General features: G+C 46.0%; 1 protein-coding gene across 2 annotated transcripts in view; it reads left to right on the top strand.

Moving 5' to 3' along the window:
• ZBTB49 (zinc finger and BTB domain containing 49) overlaps nucleotides 1-14,506 on the top strand; it is a 30,218-nt gene extending 15,712 nt beyond the window's left edge. For both annotated transcript variants that reach the window (XM_011935432.1, XM_011935433.1), the window contains exons 5-8: nucleotides 6,636-6,709; nucleotides 9,224-9,306; nucleotides 9,397-9,558; nucleotides 13,354-14,506. In XM_011935432.1, coding sequence (XP_011790822.1) covers nucleotides 6,636-6,709; nucleotides 9,224-9,306; nucleotides 9,397-9,558; nucleotides 13,354-14,030 — 996 coding nt within the window. In that variant the 3' untranslated portion in view covers nucleotides 14,031-14,506. The remainder of the gene's footprint in view (nucleotides 1-6,635; nucleotides 6,710-9,223; nucleotides 9,307-9,396; nucleotides 9,559-13,353) is intronic.
• The last annotated feature ends 272 nt before the right edge of the window (nucleotides 14,507-14,778 follow it).

Below are 14,778 nucleotides of genomic sequence, written 5' to 3'. Positions count from 1 at the left end.
GAACTTGGAAATGGCAAGCACCGTGTTTGCTCGCATTCCCCCTAGAGCAGACTCTTCCAGTTTCTCTTCATCTGTTGAGGGTGTCAGTTCCATTTTCTCATACACCGAAACATGCCATCTTTTTTTTTTTGAGACGGAGTCTCACTCTGTCGCCCAGGCTGGAGTGCAGTGGCCGGATCTCAGCTCACTGCAAGCTCTGCCTCCCAGGTTCACGCCATTCTCCTGCCTCAGCCTCCCGAGTAGATGGGACTACAGGCGCCCACCACCACGCCTGGCTAATTTTTTGTATTTTTTAGTAGAGATGGGGTTTCACCGTGTTAGCCAGGATGGTCTCGATCTCCTGACCTCGTGATCCGCCCATCTCGGCCTCCCAAAGTGCTGGGATTACAGGCGTGAGCCACCACGCCCGGCGGAACCTGCCATCTTAGTGACTCTTCACTCTCCCACTCTCTGACTCCCTACCTGCTGGAATTCACCAAGTCCTCGTGGTCTCCCATCGCCTACTCCATTGGGTTGTGTCCCCCTGGGCGGTTAGTTTCTCTGGGCCTGGGGCCATGTCTTCTCTGCCATCCAGGAGAATGCCCAGCAGCCAGCAGGTGTTCAGGAAGGATTTGATGAGCTGGGCTGCGTGCTCGTCCCTCCGGCCGCCATTCCTGAGGAGCCCCTGCTTCTTCCTGCCAGCCTCGTCTGAGGTTCAGAACTTGGCCTCTGGGGCTGGACAGTCTAGAATTGAACTCTGCCTCTGTCAGGGCTTAACTACCCTGTGACTCTGGGCAAGCTCACATTTTGCCCCTTCGGTTTCCTTATCTGTGAAACATGGATAACAAGATTAGTTAACCCTATAGAGTGTGAAGAGTAAATGAGGTAATAATGGAAAGTCCTTAGAGCAGTGCCTGGCACATTGTAATCGCTCGGGAAACGCCAGCATTCCCTGCCTTGTTGCCATCCGCTTTCTTCTGTCCTGTCCGTCCTCATGACCCCCAGATGCTGGTCTTTTTGAGGCACCTCCCCACCCCCCCACCGCCATTTTCATCTCAGCAGCTTTGGTTTGATGGGAAAAGCGTGAGACTCGGACTAATGACCATGAATAATTAGCAATCACGACTTCTCTGGGCCTCATTTTTCTAATTTTTAAAATAGGGATAATACTACTTCATGGAACTAGTGGGAAAATGAAATGAAAAACTAGAGCTGAAAGCCCTTTATACATTCAAATTATGATGAGAGTCAAAGTTCCATCCTTCTCATGCCTTCTCTGACTCTCCATAGCTGACTGTATAAATTAAAACTAGACATTCAGTCAGGCTGCAGTCCACATCCACTCCTCTCTCCTGGCACAGATCCCTGGTGCCCACATCAGAGGTTCTGATTCTGTGATTTGGAGTGGGGCTCAGGTATTGGTGTTTTTTGGTTTTTTTTGTGTGTGTGCGTGTGTGTGTGTGTGTGTAGACGGAGTCTCGCTCTGTCGCCCAGGCTGGAGTGTAGTGGCACCATCTGGGCTCACTGCAACCTCCCCCTCCTGGGTTCAAGTGATTCTCTTGCCTCAGCCTCCCAAGTAGCTGGGACTACAGGTGCGTGCCACCACGTCCGGCTCATTTTTTGTATTTTTAGTAGAGACGGGGTTTTACCACTTTGGCCAGGATGGTCTCAAGCTCCAGACCTCGTGATCCACCCACTTCAGCCTCCTGAAGTGCTGGGATTACAGGCGTGAGCTACCACACCCAGCCAGGTATCAGTATTTTTAAAAAATTCAGCAATTTTGGCGTGCAGCCAAGGTTGGGAACCACCACTATAGCTCTTGACCTGCACTTGCTCTCTTAAATCCTACCAAGGGTAGCCCTGCCCAATCCAGAAACCCTTCCCTTCTGTATTCGTCTGTATACTTTTATTAGGTTTCTATGATTGTAGAGTCGTACGTAGTGATAGTTTTCAGATATATATTGCTGCTTTATTTTCATAGTAAAGTATGAGTTTTGGTGAACAAGGAACTGTTCCAATGTTTGTTGCAAGCCTACAGTGTCCATATGCTGTCCGTGAGCTCTGCTGTGTGCTGGGAGCAGGGACAAAAATGGCCATGGCCTCCAGGAGCTTACCGTTTAGAGGAAGAAACAGACATGTAAATGATCGAGTACAGTGAAATGTTGGAACTGCTGACAGATATCTACAGGAACAACGTGGGCAAAGAAAAGGCAGTAGTCCTTTCTACCTGAAAGGTGTGTTTGGGACAGCCTGAGGCCATGAAATGCTTGAGAGATTGCTTAGGTGAGCTCTGCAGACAAGCAGGCACTGGGCAAGCCTGGCGTCCCTGGCATGCTGGGGCAAGAGAGCAGTCAGATTGTCTGCATAGGGATGCGTGGTAAAGAATGCCCGCTGGCCCACCCTCCACTGTATGCCTAACATTATTTTCTTGTAATGAACTAGAATAAATGTTTGTGGCTACAGGGGATTGGAATGCTCTTGTATAGAAACATTTACAAATAAGAATGTCTCATCCTGCTTACTGAGAATTTAGTATTTAGTGGGTTAGCCTTTTTAAAAAAGTTAACCGCAACCTGCATTATGAGTATGGCATGCCAGCATAAGGAAGTTAGCATCATCTTAGAGTGACCACAGAAGCTGCATCTGTCCGTGTGACTGGACACTGTCTATGTCCAGATCTCTGCAAGGAAGAGTCATGTCATACTTTAGAGTATGACTGAGTCACACTCAGAGGGAAATGTTTCCTCTGTGGCGTAGAACATGGACTGTTGGGAGGGCATTGGAGAGAACCAAAAGAGTGACAAGTTTTGAGTGCTTGTCCTATGAGAAACAGGCAAGAAAATGCGGCGTAATTAGCTCTCTTTGGGTGGAGGAGTAGGATTGCTTTTGTTCCTCCAAGCAGGCAGAAACAGGAACATTGGGCAGCTGGTACAGAGAGGTGGGTTTTGAGAGGCAGTACTCTCCCAGCAGCGCTGTCTAGCCAGCTGTCTGCCCAAGTCTGGGGGTGCTAGTGCCTTCTGCAGGATTACCCTATAGGAGGCGTTTCCAGGATGCTGATGCAGACTCATGCCAGAGGTGACAGTGTCATCCATCCATGGTGGAAACACAAAAAATAAGGACACTTAATGAGCTTTGCCCAAGCTACTACATTTTCATCTCTGAGGTTGTATTTCCCACACCTTTACTGTTAAATGACATTTTATCAAAATAGTAGTTATTGTTTAAGTGGTATCTCTATGTTAATCCTTACTTTTTTTTTTTCTTTTTAATTTTATTGCTTTATGAAATCCTAAAGTCTTGAAACTCCTGAGTTAACTGACTTTTAAGATCTGGGATCTCTTTTATCTCTAAATGATTACGATTCCTGACTTTTTTTTATATAAACACTCAACTGCCGTTAAGAGTGCTCATAGGCCGGGCGCAGTGGCTCAAGCCTGTAATCCCAGCACTTTGGGAGGCTGAGATGGGCGGATCACGAGGTCAGGAGATCAAGACCATCCTGGCTAACACAGTGAAACCCCGTCTCTACTAAAAAATACAAAAAACTAGCCAGACGAGGTGGCGGGCGCCTGTAGTCCCAGCTACTCGGGAGGCTGAGGCAGGAGAATGGCATAAACCAGGGAGGCGGAGCTTGGCCACTGCACTCCAGCCTGGGCAACAGAGCGAGACTCCATCTCAAAAAAAAAAAAAAAAAAGAGTGCTCATGATAGGGAATAGATGCTGGGTTTGTTCATGTTGAAGTACTGAGGTTCAAGTACCTGTCAGAAGGAGTTTATTATAAAAATTGCTCAAGGCAGATGTTAATTCTTCTCTACAGCAGAGTTTTTCTGTTAAAAATTCTAACTCCATCTGAATTAAAATGGTATTAGAAAGGATCAAAGTTCCTTTACTGCTAATATCTTTAACATAGGTTTAACAGTCCGAACTTTGGAGTCACTAGGCAAACCTGAATTAGTAAATCCAGTCCCCATTTTATGACCCAAGGCTGGTTACTTACCTCTTAGAGCCTCTGTTGACTTATGTGTAAAACATGGATAGTACTGCTTTACAAGACATTGTGTTGACTAAGTTAAATACTCTTTGCAACAATTTAGCAAAGAGCCTCATACATAGTAAGTTCTTAATAAATGATAGCTATTATACCACTTGCTAGAATTTTTTTTTTTTTTGAGACAGAGTCTCACTCTGTCGCCCAGGCTGGAGTGCAGTGACATGATCTCAGCTCACTGCAAGCTCTGCCTCCTGGGTTCACACCATTCTCCTGCCTCAGCCTCCTGAATAGCTAGGACTTCAGGTGCCTGCCACCACACCCGGCTAATTTTTTTTTTTTTTGTATTTTTAGTAGAGACAGGGTTTCACCATGTTAGCCAGGATGGTCTCAATATCCTGACCTCGTGATCCGCCTGCCTCAGCCTACCAAAGTGCTGGGATTACAGGCGTGAGCCACTGCTCCCGGCCTACTTGCTAGAATTTTTATGGACACAACTATAGATGATTTCTAAGACATGGTCTGTGCATGCAGTACTAGAATATAGCAAAAGTTTACCAGAAATAAAAATATTGACTAAAGCTCTAATAATCTGGGCCTGAGTTTGCTATGTAACCTGGAATAAATTATTTGAATGTACTATTGGATTTTTTGCATGGCTCATTCCATTAGTTTTATTTAATCTGCTTTTATATTATTTATCAGAAATATACATTCCTTAATAAGGGAGAAAGATTATTTTCATTGTCTGTTTCTAGTACAAAATAGGTAAAGAACACTTTAAAGTTTTTTCTATCACTTAAAATATTAAATGGAAGATCATTTGATTATATTTCTTTTGAAAACAAGTAATTGTTCCACCATTTTTAAAAAGGAAAAATGCAGCTTTGCTAAGAATTAACCCAGAATGCATTTCATTCCGAATACATAGTTTACAAAATAACCAAAAACAAGAGGGCTCTAATTTAACAGTTCAGCAGATGGTGCTATTTCTGATTATTATGTAACTGATCAGCTTTTCTGAAATTTGCAAGTGACTAATTTAAAACACTGGTGTATTATTTTAACTCTCCAGTATGTGTTTCCTGAGTGGCAAAGTAACTGTCGTATTAAATATTCAAAACACACTATTTCATTCATAGAAACTTGTGCGTCCTCAAGGTTTCCCCACAAATAGAGGAGTTTAGATTCACACCAACCAATATTAATTTCTGGCTCTACCATGTAACTGGGCCAACTACTTTATTTATCTGAATACAATGGTAATTGTGCAGTCTGAATACAGTGTTAGTTGTATTATTTATCTCAAGAAAATAGATGCTAATTTGATGATGCATGTAAAGGCCTAATTTGAGGTTCAGCAAATGTATATTGCTGTTGTTACTTGTTTTATTGTTATTAGTAGCCATTCTATTAAAAGCTGGACATTTTCCAAAGTCTTGTCAAACTCTTTCTCTTTGGTTATTGAAAATAAACCTGAGTTTTTTCGAAGCCACATTTATCATATTCTTAAATGTAATGTCCAACTCTGTTCCCCAGAGTTTGATAGACGTGGTGAATCTTTCACGTTATATAGTCAGATGGCGTTTTTTAATACTTGTGATTCCTAGATTTCACTCACAAGTCGATATCAAACTCATCTTTAGATCCTAATCAATCTTTGCATTTTATTTAAAATACAATTTGCAAATTTAAAAAGCCCCATGTGTTAGTTGGCTGATATTCATTTTAGTTTTTGGCTTATCTTGTGCATGACACCTGCTTTTTTTTACCGCTGGGTGTATTACCTAATTTCAGTGGGTTTTCCTTTTTTTTCTTTTTCTTTGTTTTGCAACAGAACACTGTACAAGATGAAAATGGGGAAAATAACAGGTTGAGACTATTAATTACAGCAATGGAAGATTTTCCAAATCCTAATTTGAAACATTAGCAGGTAGCTTTTTAAATATCTGAGGCATTTGCAGTTTTAATTTCCCTGTACTTTAGGTAATTTGATATTGATTAGTGCATAGAAATCCATCTGATGATCCCCGTTTCAGTGTTATTCTTCGCAAAGCCTTGCTAGTTTCAGAAATTAGGAGCACAGTGGCCCTGCACCTGAGAGGCTGCCATGATTCTCCTGATTCACACTTTTGCACAAAGGTAAAATTGAGAAACCTGTCAGAAAGAACCAAGTGTACTTGCCAGAGGAAGTACTTTTTGGAAATATCTTCCCCTGTTTATGAATAAAAGTATGTTTTTTAGAAAGAAACAATACTGAAATAAGGACGTGTGGTGCTTTTGTTTGTTTTAAATGGTATTTTAAGTACATGGCCCAAGTAAAATACATCAAGGCCTGTTTAAAGTCCAGGCTTGGCGACCACCACAGCAGCCTCCACAGGGTGCTGTTTAAGAGGGAAGCGCTGCATAGTGTGTGCCTGAGCTGGGACACAGCCAAGGGCTCACATGGAGGACGGGGTGGAGACACATCCCATGTGCAGCAGGTGGCCAGGCACTCTGGCTGCTCCTCATCCTCTTGCCCATGGCTTCTTTTGAGTTGTGTGTGGCTCATCTTCTGGCAGTTGAATTAGAACCTGGCTAAATGTGTCAGTTTTCCTTTTGAATTTATATAATTTAAAAAACCAAAAACTTTCATTATTGGTGTGTTCTTCTTTTCCTCTTTTTGCAGGCAGGTAACTTGCAGACGCACTTACGACGGCATTCTGGTGAAAAACCATACATCTGCGAGATCTGTGGAAAGAGGTCAGTGCTGGGCGTGTTCTTCCGTGTGGAAGGGAGCATGTCTAGTCTCAGTGTCTTTGGCAGTCAGTGTCCTCTGAAGCAGTGGCTTGCAGATGAGCCACATGTGGGCTCACCCTGCCACTGCAGAACACAGGTAAATTCAAACCTTCTGGCTTTGCACGCAACACACGAGAAAATAATAAAAAGAAAATTCAAAGAAAGAAAATCTGGGACAGGAGTCGCAAAAAGGAAATGGGGTTTTACATGCAACAAAATTATTTTATACTAAAATTTTCGTTCTAAAAATATCTCTGAAAATATAATAGATTAATGACCCCAAGGAGGTGACTGTCTAGTAGGGGAGATGGGACTTGCCAGCCGAGTGACTAGATTTCAGGAGAGAAAGAGATGGTGGAAGGTGCCACAAGCCGTGGGTCTGTAACAGCCTGTGGGAGCTGCGCCCCAGGGAGGAGGAAACTGTTTTGATGGGTGGGTAGGATTTTGACCTGGCGAAAGAGAATCTGACTCTTGAGGTCAGTGTGTGTGGCAGTTTGATTCCTCTGCAGCGTGGTATAAATGAGGAGCTCTTCCCCTGCTGTGTGTGCAGGCTGGCACCCTCAACCCTCCTTCCCATCCTTGGGCTGTACGTCAGTCAGGCCACATACTCCATCATCTGGTGGTTGTGCCAGAACAACAGGCATCAGCCAGGACTATACCAGTTACGAAGCTCCGTACGCACCTGGGTTACATCGCTTTTATATTCATTTATTTAATCATTCATTGACTCAACATTTTTTAGATACCTGCTGTATGCTAAGTGCTATATGGGTCCACAAAAATAAACAGTACAGAGTCTCTGCCTCTCACAGGTTCATACCGAAGCATCTTGGGGCAAGAGATAGTCATTGGGGTCATTTAGAAGTCAGAGTGCTCATATTCAGTCTCAGCACATGCTGGGGAAAGCCGAGGAAGAAGCAACTCTAGATTCAGTTTCAGGAAAACCATTGTCTCTGCCAATGGTAGAAAACAAACGAAAGCTGCGGCAGGCAGCACATCTCCCTTTCTGCTGTAGCTGCCTGAACGCTGAAAGCCAAGTTCAGGGCCCAGTATCATCTGCCGCTCCTTCCAGATGTCTAGGAGCATAGACCTCCTGCTGCCTCTGATGGCGTCACATCACTGTTGGCCCCTGTGTGTCTCATTTTGCACGGTGTTTGAAATCTGAACCTTCTGAATTCCATTTCAAAGTGAGACATGTGTTTATTTTTTATTTATTTATTTTTCGAGACAGAGTTTTCACTCTTTTGCCCAGGCTGTAGTGAAGTGGCTCGATCTCGGTTCACTGCAACCTCCACCCCGCTGGGTTCAAGCGATTTTCCTGCCTCAGCCTCCCAAGTAGCTGGGATTATAGGCACGTGCCACCACACCCGCCTAAGTTTTGTAATTTTAGTAGAGACGGGGTTTTGCCGTGCTGGCCAAGCTCATCTCGAACTCCTGACCACAGGTGATCCACCCGCCTCTGCCTCCCAAAGTACTAAGACTACAGGTGTGAGCCACTGCGCCTGGCCAAGGCATGTATTTAAAACCAGGTCTATATGCAGCGTCTTCCTCAGAATGTACCATACTCTGCTATCAGGCGTAGTGGAAAGGAAAGAACATAGATTTCCACATCTGAGGGCCTGGGTTGGAATTACTGTCTAAGGCAAGTTAGTAACCGCCTCAGAACTTGGTTTTCCCATCTGGAAAGTGGGGGTGAAGGTGCCTGCCTGGCAGTGTTGTGGAACGACTAAGTGGGATAATGGTTGTTAAACATGTAACCGATCACCTGCACACAGCATCCACTCAGTGAATGCTGGTTCCCTTTCTTCATTTAGTTCCCTTGTTCTCAATGTTAGGACTGACAGGTATAAGTCTCTGTTGTGGCTCAGAAAGAGGAGAGCTTATTCTCTGGGAATATTCACAGTGGAGGGTGACGGCCATACCTCTTGGTCCCTGAGACTCTGAGCTCCCGTTTGCATTTTACTTTATACTGAAAAGAGCAAGGGTCAAGGGTCACACCTGGCTAGACCAGGGCAGAACTCACTCTGGGCTCTCTCAAGGTCACCCTCCTTGGGTTGGCACCACCCAGCTAGGGTCTCTCCCATGAGACCCCAGGAACCTTGGCAAGACTGCAAGGGTGGAAGGGGCATTCGGCTCTGAACTGGTGAGACTCCTTTTTCACTCTCTTTATAGCCCCTAAGGTAGAGATGCTAAACCATACAGTATCTGATCTTGTGCTCTGTAAAACTGAGGAAGAAAGTGTAGTGAAATCAAGTAGAAACAAATGCTTTAAAAACAAAACATTTGCATCATGTTCTGCTGTCCTTAAAAAAATAGAAAAGGATTTTTCCATGCACGTTTCAGATGAAGCCAGTCCAGTTCAGATTCCTTTCTTCAGCAATGTCAGGAGCAGGTATCTCCTCCCTCAGAGAGTTGCAGTTATAAAGACCCACAGTAATGTGGAAAGGCTCTTAATTGACTTTTCAAATTACATTCTAGGTTTGCAGCCTCTGGCGACGTCCAACGTCACATTATTATTCACTCAGGAGAAAAACCACACTTGTGTGACATCTGTGGTCGAGGTACAGCTGAGTGTTTTCCTCTTCTTCTTGAAGATTTCTGATTCGAATGTTCTCTGTCCTTCAGCTTAACACCTGTTGTGGTTTCTCTAGGGTTTAGTAACTTCAGTAATTTGAAGGAGCACAAAAAGACACACACGGCTGATAAAGTCTTCACCTGTGATGAGTGTGGAAAGTCTTTTAATATGCAAAGGAAGTTAGTAAAGCACAGAATTCGGCACACGGGGGAGCGGCCTTACAGCTGCTCTGCCTGCGGTGAGTTTGGGTTTCTGGCTGTCCCCTAGTCATCCGTGTGTGGGAAGCACTTTGTCCCCCAGCCCTCATTAGCTGACTGTGTGTCTGGGATGAGCCCTTTGTTTTCTCCGAGGTAAAATGGGAACAATGCTTTTTTTTTACTGCCTCACATGATCTCTCGTTCATTCCTGCGTTTGTGTGTCAGGCATTTGCTGCTTGTCTTTGAGGTATTAGGAACTGTCCTAAATGCTCCCAATACAAAGATGACTAAGACAGAGTCCCAGGTGCGTGCTGAGGGCTCCTGGTCCAGATGGGAAGAGGGAGGGTGGCTGGGAAAGTGGGGGACAGCAGGACGTGTGGCCACACATGAAGGAGAGTGGCGGTCCCGCCAGAGCATAGGAGCACATGCTGAGCGCAGAGGGTGGGCTTCCATAGATCACAGACTTACAGAGCAGAGGTTATTCTCGTGGGCACTTGATGCTTTGTTGTGAGCCTCCGGGAGGAGAGTGGAAAGCTGGCGGCCTCCGGTTTCAGGGCACCTGACTGCTCCGATGAGGACACGGAGACTCAGGGTCAGGTCGCTCATGACCTGTGATTACAGCGTTGGAGCCAGGATTCCTATACACATGGCCTCGAAAGACGGAGTGTGTGTACCCATGACAGGTAATTGAGGTGCTTACTGAATCATGGACAAAACTATGAGTGACAACAAGTTCGATGATGATCTGTTTAGACCAAATAAGAAATGCTCAGAGTCCAGCTGTAGGGAGCCTGGATTCAGGGCACCATTCAGAGGGGTTCATTCTAATTGTAACTGGAATCTGAAACCAGCAGGACTTCTGCATATGACCAAAGGAAACTTGGTTTTTGTCCCTCCATTTAAATTGTACACAGATCTTCTGGATACAGATTTAGGCAACTCCGTGACCACTCTGATCACTCTTAGAAAGTGAAGTTTCATCACTTTAAATCACTAATGTAGGTGCCTACCGTGGTGGCGTGTGCCTGTAATCCTAGCTACTTGGGAGGTGGAAGCTGGAGGATCTCTTGAGCCCAGGAGGCCAAGGCTGCAGTGAGCCGAGATCGCACCACTGCCTGGGTGACAGCGAGAGCTTCATCTCAAAGCATCAGTAATGTAGTCTCAAATCACTAATTTAAAATGTCAGTTCCAAATAATTGTCACAACTGTGAACTTGATTTAAAGGTAAATTTTGTCCTCCCTCCCCAGCTAGGACTTGCTGCTGCTCAGACCCTGCTGTGGAGGAAGTGAGGCCTTCTGCCCCCTTCACTGCACTTAGCGTTCTGCCCTTTCCCTGCCCCACTAACCCTGATTTCCCACCCTGACGAGGTCAGCTTCTGGGGGATGGGGAAGAGCTGAAGAGAGCAGGAATGTTATGTGACACGGTCAATTTTTAACAGCTTTGAGACAATATTCCCATACCGTAAAATTTACCAATTTAAAGTGAACAATTCAGTGGTTTTTGGTAGAATCACAAAATTGTGTAACTCTCAACACAATCTAATTTTAGAACATTTTCATCACCCTGAAAGGAAGCCTTATACCTATTAGCAACCCCATTACCAGCCCGGGCCCCTGGCTGCCACTCCTGTAGGTTCTGTCTCTGTGGACTTGCCCATTCTAGACATTTCCTATGCATGGACTCATACAACACGGGGTATTTTGTAGTCGACTTCTTGCACTAAGCAGCTATGAACATCTGTGTACACAGGCTTGTGTGGGGGTGTGTTTCCATTTTCTTGGGTATATAGACAGTTCTATTTTAAGAGGGTTTCACATGCTGAGCTTCTCAGTGTGTCAGACTGCTTGCAGGCTCGCGCGCTCTCACTGTGTCATGCGTGCTGGGCTTCGTAGTTCTCAAGTCTGCCTTCCCTGTCTTCCCCCAGCATTTCACTGTGCTTTCCAAGACACAGGCCTGCACTACGCAGCCATGCATTTCTGTCCAGCTGGCCTCTTTCCTGGCTCCCTGAGTTAGTAGCAGCTTACTATAGGCAGGCTTTGTTGGGGTTTCACTGCCTTCTGGGCAGCCTCCCCTGCTGATTCAGAGCAGCTCCAGCGTGCCTCTTCTCCAGTGGGTGGCAGCCTTCAGGCCTGTGTTCAGGGGCCTGCAGGCCCACAGCAGTGTGGCACCCACCCACCTGTCCCCTACTAGACCTACTGTGCAGGAGGTGGGCGCCATTCCACTGTGCCCTCCTTGCGACAGGACACGGGTGGAGCCAAGCTCCTCTCGACTTGAAAGACGAAGGAGAGACTCCCATACTCTTCTTTCTTGGTGGGAGTGACGGGCGGATCACGAGGTCAGGAGATTGAGACCATCCTGGCTAACACGGTGAAACCCTGTCTCTACTAAAAAAAATACAAAAAATTAGCTGGGCATGGTGGCGGGCACCTGTAGTCCCAGCTACTTGGGAGACTGAGGCAGGAGAATGGCGTGAATCCAGGAAGCGGAGCTTGCAGTGAGCCGAGATGGCGCCACTGCACTCCAGCCTGGGCGACAGAGCGAGACTCCGTCTCAAAAAAAAAAAAAAAAGAAAAGTTCTAAATACTTATCCATGTGAGTTGTGCAGCTCATTCTTGGCTAGTCTCTGGCCTTTGTAAGGTTATGTGCTGAGTTCCTTCTCATCTTACGTACTCCAATGGTGGAGCTAGATCCCTTGCCTTTACCATATTCACAGAGAAAGGAAATAGAACTTGGACAGGAATGCATAAAATTTTGTTAAAAGCTGAGTACAGGGTCAGGCGCCATGGCTCACGCCTGTAACCTCAGCACTTTGGGAGGCTGAGAAGAACTGATCACTTAAGGCCAGGAGTTCAAGACCAGCCAGGCCAACATGGCAAAACCCCATCTCTACAATAAATATAAAAATTAGCCTGGTGTGTTGGCATACACTTGCAATCCCAGCTACTTGGGAGACTGTGACACAAGAATCGCTTGAACCAAGGAGGTGGAGGTTGCTGTGAGCTGAGATTGCGCCTCACTCAAGCCTGGGCGCCTCACTCCCAGCACTTTGGGGGGCTAAGGTGGGCAGATCACTTGAGGTCAGGAGTTTAAGACCAGCCTGGCCAACATGGTGAAATGCCATTTCTACTAAAAATATTAATACAAAAATTAGCCGGCGTGGTGTCAGGCATCTGTAGTCCCAGCTACTCAGGAGGCTGAGGCAGGAGAATCACTTGAACCTAGGAGGCAGAGGTTGCGGTGACCCAAGACCACGCCACTTCACTCCAGCCTGGGCAGTTTTTTTTTTTTTTCAAGACAAACACCTTTAGAAAGGATGTTTCTAAATTATAGATTGGCTGTGTTAGATTTATGAACATGTAGTGAAACTGACGAGGAGAGCTGTGGTTTCTCAGCATGGGCTTGGCAGGTGCCCATGGTACCCATGTGCAGGGAGACTCAGTGAGAATCAAAGGACTGACGCTGAGATACTCAAAACCCAAAGGTCGTAAGCTGGAGGATTCTGCAGCTGGAGAAGCACCAGCCACAGGAATGGAAAGCCTTCCAGAGTGAGCAGGAGCTGTGAGGTGACTCCCCTCCTCAGATCAGGGTTGTTCAGTGTCTTAGGAGGGGAGGAGAGAATCCTTCCAGAATGGCCACGTACAAACATCTTTTTCCAGCCTGGGCATCATAGCAAGACCCTGTCTCTACAAAATGTATATGTATATTAGTCAGGCATGGTATCACGCGCCTGTAGCCCAGCTACTTGAGAGACTGAGGAAGGTGGATTGTTTGAGGCTGGGAGTTCAAGACCAGCCTGGGGCGAGACCCTGTTTAAATAATGTTTTTCTTTTTCCAGGGAAATGTTTTGGGGGGTCAGGTGACCTCCGCAGGCATGTCCGCACTCACACTGGGGAGAAGCCGTACACGTGTGAGATCTGTAACAAGTGCTTTACCCGCTCCGCAGTGCTCCGGCGGCATAAGAAGATGCATTGCAAAGCTGGTGATGAGAGCCCAGACGTGCTGGAGGAGCTCAGCCAAGCTATCGAGACCTCCGACCTCGAGAAATCTCAGAGCTCAGACTCTTTCTCCCAAGACACGTCCGTGACGTTGATGCCAGTGTCAGTTAAACTCCCCGTCCACCCAGTGGAAAATTCTGTGGCGGAATTTGATAGCCACTCTGGCAGCTCCTATTGTAAGTTACGGTCCATGATCCAACCTCATGGAGTTAGTGACCAGGAGAAGCTGAGTTTGGATCCTGGTAAACTTGCCAAGCCCCAGATGCAGCAGACACAGCCTCAGACCTATGCTTACTCGGATGTGGACACCCCAGCCGGTGGCGAGCCGCTGCAGGCCGATGGCATGGCCATGATCCGCTCCTCTCTGGCTGCTTTGGACAACCACTGCGGTGACCCCCTGGGCAGTCGAGCATCTTCCACCGCTTATAGGAACTCAGAGGGCCAGTTTTTCTCCAGCATGACTCTCTGGGGGCTAGCAATGAAGACACTGCAGAATGAAAACGAGTTAGACCAGTGATGTACCGCGCTTCTCCACAGTAGAGGTCTGTTCGCAGTTTGGCAGGCTGGTGTCAGGGCTGTAGGAGGACCCGGTTTCCCCATGATAGTTCCTTCTAACTAGCCAGAGAATAGGTAGCTTCCCTCCTGATGATGGCTCATAATCTGAAGCATCTTGAACTGAGGGTTGAGGGGGAGGGCCTGCTGGCTCACCGTGAGGCAGCTGCGGGAGGAAGCGCTGATGTCACAGAAGCCAAAGGCTGGATGCCGTCTCAGCAGCTTCAGCTAGCGGGAGAGCGCATGTGCATGAGCACAATACATGTCAACTACTGTACGTGTTGGTCATGTTAAAGGAATTATATATGTATAGTATTACAAGTATTTTTGCATTTTTACAAGATTGAAATTTGTAGCATTTTGTATTATTTACACAGAATTTATTTGTATATGAAACTCATACCATAATTTAATTTGAATAAATGAAACTTTTCTATATAATAGTAATATGTTTCCTCTAGCATTTTGATTAATCTAAAGACTAGGGGTATAAAAATAAATAGCAGTGAGAACTCACTCTGCAAGGATAAGAACCTCATTGGTCAGTCTCCCTCCTGGTACAGCGGGTTTCTGGGTGGTCAGAACAGCCTGACTCCTGGCTGCCACTTACTGGCAAGGTCATGGGTGAGCTATTCACCTTTTCAGGATCTTCTTTGGGGTTTCTTTTTTGTAGTATGAGAGGAACATCTTCTAGCATTTTTACAAGGCTTGAC

The sequence above is a fragment of the Colobus angolensis genome, unplaced genomic scaffold, assembly GCF_000951035.1.
Source record: "Colobus angolensis palliatus isolate OR3802 unplaced genomic scaffold, Cang.pa_1.0 Scaffold143, whole genome shotgun sequence".
Taxonomy (NCBI): domain Eukaryota; kingdom Metazoa; phylum Chordata; class Mammalia; order Primates; family Cercopithecidae; genus Colobus; species Colobus angolensis.
The sequence above is the reverse complement of the archived record's forward strand: the minus strand, read 5'-3'. Positions and strand labels throughout refer to the sequence as shown.